Genomic DNA, 6,000 nt, shown 5'->3' on the forward strand with positions numbered 1-6,000 from the left:
GAGATAGTTAACCAATCACACATATAGCCATTCACGTACCCACTAACACACTCATACACCCAGTTAGACATTAACTGATAAGACAGATACATTCACACAGCCAGTCACTCATCCATACATACACTGAGACATTTAATCACTCACTTATACAGTCAGTCTGGCAGCCACTCAGTCATCCAAACAGTCACTCATGCACCCACTCATTCACCAATACACCCTGGTGTATATATATATATATTTTTTTTTTAACACACATTTTTAAAAAAACACTCAGTCACTGGATGATGTCATGACTAAAGTCATCAGTGATGTAATTTGAGATGTTATGAGTGATACGTGGTCATAAGCAGTGCCTTGCTGGGCGCAAGTAATAGTTAACTCAGGTAACTATAACAACTGAATTTCTCTGGTTTTGTACGAGTGAAATGTCAACCTAACAATAACGTCCCTGTAACCTTTGTTTTTTGTGTGAATATACATATATATATTTTTTTTTCTTAAGTTTACTATTCAAAGTATGTAACAGATATATCACTTAAAAGGGGTATTTTCCCCCTTATAATAATATACTTTAAACAGTAAGCAAAAATAAAGCACTTTAAAAAGTACCATTGAGGAGTCTTAATGATTCCTGACTAATAATTTAAGTAAACAAAGACAGAAAGGCCATGTTAAAAATGAAAACAGACAATTTTCTATAAAGTTTCATTTAGGTGTCATGTCCGGTACTTTGCAGAATCTGAAACACGAGCAAATGGACGGTATTTCTCTCTAACAAAGGGGACAGCCAGAGTGAGTGACACAGGCAACCTGAGCTTCGTTCTTGTTGTCTACTGGCTATCATTCAGAACAATTCAATTAAAAACATCTGTTATTCAGTAACCCACCTAGAATTCTGTCTTTGAGGCCATATGCCGGGTCACACTTGCCTACAGGGCAACGTGGCAGTTCTAGAAGTGTGTAGGTAATTTTTTGGGGACATTTGTGGGCCTGCCTGATGGTACGGTGGGCTTGTTTTTTACTATTATTTTCCCAAATATTAACACAAACAGTGCCTGCAGCAAGGGCAAATGCATAGTTTCCGATACCGTCCAAAATACCTATACAAGTTCAAACCCGACCTAATTTTGAAAAACTTGGAAGACCTTTGCACAAAACCGAAGCCCAACAGGTAGCCAGGACACCCACTTGCTCTCTGTTGTAAGAGTTCCCCGAAGCCGACCGAAACTTCATACAAATCCATTCTGAAAGCTGTGACGATGGTTATTTTTCAATAAAGCGATAACCGAACGCAACAAATTCAGTAACAGTAAAAAGAAGGAAATGTGAATTTAGGGAACAAAAAAAACCTGCCTCAATTGCGATTCAGTTGTCTTCTGAGGTACTTTGAATGCCTTAACATTATTAGATTGGATCAACATTTTGAACTTAACTGCCGCAGATGCATTTTGTTTATTCTGAATAAAGGGTCAGTCCCTACCACTGAAGGCATTCTTTTCGATTTTGGCAAGATTCTGACGCAGTTCATCTCCCTAAATAGTTAAACTTGGGTGACACTGGCATGCCTAGAACTCCTGCTTTTTCAACCGTAATCAGCAAAAACAATGCACGTCGTGGGCGCTGGGAAGGGGGCATAATGGAATTAAAAGAAAACACATAACGCAGAGTTAAACTATTTAGAACCAGAAAATGAATAAGGAAGTCATCTTAAACTAAAAGTGACATTTCTTTAGCAAAAACTCAGGATAGTCGAAAGAAACACACCTCCCTGACGTTAATCCAATAGTTTTTAAATATTAACTTTATATGAAGTGTTGCTCAGCGCTTGTACATTGCATATTACTTTGGCATGGTAAATGACTATCTAGATACTTTTACCGCGCTCTACTGTGTACATATTTAATGTTTACAGTTCTATATGGCGCGAATTCAGCCCAAGGGCATCGAAGAGCTTTACATTAACACCAACTCTACAAGGTCAGGTTAATATTGTTAGCCTTGGGAAAATTATGAAATCGGCCCAGAAGTCGGCAGCTCTGGCCGCAACACCACATCCTCTCCCGGTGGTGTGAGGTGCGAGTTAATTTCACCACCGCTGCGAATGTCATAATTTAAGGCTGCAGTAACTTACCCCAACCCACAAGTACTGTCTGACTTCCACCTGTTATGCACACAGTTAGATAAGAAAGGTTGCGAGGGGGAACCCGCAGCAGCGGAGGGGTTTTTGGGAGACAGCGCCCCCGCCTCCTGGGCCCACCATGTGCACTTCAAAAGGTCGAACAGGACGCGTGACAGCGGGAAGGGTGCGCGTGACAGCCGCTGCCCTCCGCGCCGCTGCAGATTCAATATTTACCTCGAAGGTGATCCGCCCCAGCGGCTGCTGGTCGGCCTCCAAGTCCATAAACACCACGGGGTTTCTGCGTCGCTCGTTCCCGTGCTCGCCGTCGCTGTCCCCGCCGTTGCTTCCCTCCTTGTACTGGCTGCAGCCGCGACTCCGGGGCGCGCAGGCGACGGCCCGGCAGGGGAGCAGCAGCACGCGAGCCAGGCTGAGCGGGACCATGATGAGCGTCGGTCGACTTATGTTATGTACACAGCAACCGGTCGCCTTTTATATCAGGCCGGCACAGTGACATCTACAGGCAGCTGGGGGCCAATCAGACGGGGCACGCCAGCCGCACACGTCCCGGCGTTAAACACACTTCCGGATCAAAAGAAAAGAGGCCCGTGCACACTGGAGCACATGGCTGGACACGTTCGAATCGGAGGCTCCTCCCAGTCACGGGATTCCTCTCACAGTACCGGTGACAGCTTAAATATGTTAACTGTTTTTAAGGCGAATTGTTTAGTTGTAGACTGGAAATTATCCAAATATAGCACCCGAAGCCCATACATATGGTCATCCTGTTTTAAAATTAACAAGGAATATATATTGTGTCCGTTTAATATATAATGATTAATTTTCAACAAAAAAAATTATTTTGCTTTTTTTGTGCGGAGGTACCCACATTCATAGAGCTGTTAAGTTTCAAGGTTGGTATCAAATGCAACACAAAACATTGCGATGAGACATTATGAAATGTTGTGCGCTGATTTACAAATACTGCGCAACACAAAACATTGCAATGTGAGGTTATGACATGGGGTGCATGGTTTTCTTAAAATAGACGTGTTCACGGAATGTTGCTTTAGAATGTAAAGTAGTTTTGCATAATGGCACATTACGTACAGTCGTGGTATAGCTGTAAATGCAGATTTTCCACAGTTTTAATGTAAAGAAAATCATGATTTTATTAAAAAAGGCACGGAGGCTAATATTATGCATACCCTTTTATTACCGCCCAAACACAGCAGCAACAATATCTTAGAATTAGAATATAACCAAAATTCTAGAACTTAGAACATGTATAAGTCCCTATGACCAGCAGCCATCTTCCTCTTTTGTGACTGCGAAAAAACAATAAATAATAAAAAAGTTCCAAAAATTCCACCGTCACCAAATCTTCTCAAACTTCAACATCTATCTTCCAATCTCGAACTCCTTCATCATCTTCATCTTCTTCTTTATCCTTTAAAAACAAAACAAACTAATCAATCACAGGGCGGGCACAGCGGAGGGATAATATTAGCCTCCGTGCCTTTTTTAATAAAATCATGATTTTCTTTACATTAAAACTGTGGAAAATCTGCATTTTATGTCAAAGGCCCGGAGGCCAACATTATGCATGTTCAAAGTTCCTCCAAAACCTTATCCAAAACATTTTCCACAGGCTTAAAGTAAAACTTCCTGAAAGTAGAATCATTTGACCAATCTGCAGCCTTCAAAATGCCACCCAAACTAAACCCTTTCACGAATGCCTTACTAGCCATAGCCCCCCTAACTGAATGAGAACCAAAAACACCAATATCCACCCCAGACTTGACCATCACATTTCTTATCCATCTTGCCAAAGTAGGGGTTGACACAGCCTTAAACGGCTTAACGTATGAGATCAACAATTGCTCACAATCTCCTCTCCTAAACGCACATGTTCTCCTCTCATACTCCTTCAAGCATCTAACCACACACAAAGAACTTTCACCCTCTAAATAAGGGTAAAAAATCGTCCTAGACATAGTCTTAGTCCTTTTCTTTAATTCAAAACATACTCCCTCAGGCTGATAAAACCTTGAGTTAACATCCAAAGCTCTAACATCAGATACTCTCCTAAAAGAGACCAAACATAAAAGCATCGTCATCTTCCATGTTAAAAACTTTAGATCCAAATCAACATTCCTACCCCAACTTTCAAGCTCTCTCAACACCAAAGAAACATCCCAAAGAGAATCGTACCTCGACTTAGGTGGATTAACCAACCTTACACTCTTAACCAATCTCCTGACCAACGCATGCTGTCCCACTGGAACTCCATCTTCCAAAACATGTCCTGCTGAAATAGCAGATCTACTCAAATTCACAGAATTATACGCCAAACCACCACAAAAAAGAACAGATAAATAATTCGCCACCTCTACCACAGGTGCCGAAACGGGATCCAAACCCCTCTCAACACACCAACCATTCCACTTTCTCCAAGCTGATCCATACACCCTAGATGTTCCCTTAGACCATGACTTTGACACAAGCTCCTCAGCCTCCTTTGATAAACCCTGCATTTGCCAAATCCTCCCGAAATCAACCATGCCATCAACTTCAACTGCCCCGAAACCACAAGGTCGTGAAAATTTCCCTGAACATCCTCCAAAATCTCCTTGCAATCTGGCAGAATTACTGGATCCTCCACCAACAAATCCATTACATCCGGAAACCATACTTGCGTCCTCCAAAAAGGAGTTATCAGAACCAACTCCACCTCCTCTCTTCTGACCTTGTTCAGAACTCTCTGAATCATTGAAAATGGGGGAAACGCATAACTTCTTCCCCCTTCCCAACTTTGCAGGAAAGCATCCACTCCCTTCGCTTCTGGATCCGGCCTCCAGCTGTAAAACTCCTTCAACTGAGCATTCAACCTGTCCGCAAACAGATCCACATACAAAGGCCCCCACATCTCTTCCAGACTTAAAAATACCTCTCTCTTCAACCTCCAACTGCTCGCATCCCTCAGGTATCTTGAACACCAGTCCGCTTCTACGTTGCTCAACCCTGGTATATATTGAGCCTGCACCACAATCTCCCTTTCCAGACAAAACTTCCAAAACTCCTTCGCTAGTTCTGCCAATCCTCTCGAACGCGGGCCGCCCATCTTGTTTACATACTGAACCGCAGACAGATTGTCCATCTTCAGGAGCACACAGCACTTCATCTTGTCCTTCACAAAGCTCTTTATTGCGAACGAACCCGCCAACAACTCCAAACAATTTATGTGTAAATGACCTTCCTCTCTCGACCAAAGACCCCCTGTTGAAATCTCTCCACACCGAGCCCCCCAACCATTCAGACTCGCATCCGATTCTATCTCCACTTCTGGCATCATACCAAAAATCGCCCGACCGTTCCAAGCTTCCAGACTCGACAGCCACCACTCCAATTCCTCCTGCGATTCCTGATTCAACACAACTCTCTGTGAATACCTGACATCTTTCCTCAAATAATGTGCTTTCAGCCTCTGCAAAGCACGATAATTTAGGGGAGCTGGGAATATAGCTTGAATTGAAGAAGACAGAAGACCCAACAGACGTGCCAATTGCCTCAAAGTTATCCAATCCGCAGATTTCATTCTCCGTACCTCCTTCCTGATCTTTTTCACCTTCTCCATAGGCAATTTCAACACACAATCCAAGGTCTGAATCTTGAAACCTAAAAACGTCATCTCCTGACACGGAATCATACAAGACTTCTCCTTGTTCACAATGAAACCTAAATCCTCTATTACTTTCACCGCAAACTCCGTTTGTTCCTTCGCCAACACACTCTCTTCTGCCATTATCAAAATATCGTCTAGATATATTATCAGACGAATCCCTCTTGACCTCAACCAAGCCGCAATCGGTCTCATCACTTTG

General features: G+C 42.8%; 1 protein-coding gene across 1 annotated transcript in view; it reads right to left on the reverse strand.

The window, feature by feature from the left end:
- PPIF (peptidylprolyl isomerase F) overlaps positions 1 to 2,780 on the reverse strand; it is a 46,634-nt gene extending 43,854 nt beyond the window's left edge. The window contains exon 1 of the mRNA XM_078642952.1: positions 2,354 to 2,780. Coding sequence (XP_078499078.1) covers positions 2,354 to 2,560 — 207 coding nt within the window. The 5' untranslated portion in view covers positions 2,561 to 2,780. The remainder of the gene's footprint in view (positions 1 to 2,353) is intronic.
- Positions 2,781 to 6,000: the final 3,220 nt, after the last annotated feature.

Source organism: Lissotriton helveticus, chromosome 5_1, assembly GCF_964261635.1.
Source record: "Lissotriton helveticus chromosome 5_1, aLisHel1.1, whole genome shotgun sequence".
In the NCBI taxonomy this organism is placed as follows: Eukaryota; Metazoa; Chordata; class Amphibia; order Caudata; family Salamandridae; genus Lissotriton; species Lissotriton helveticus.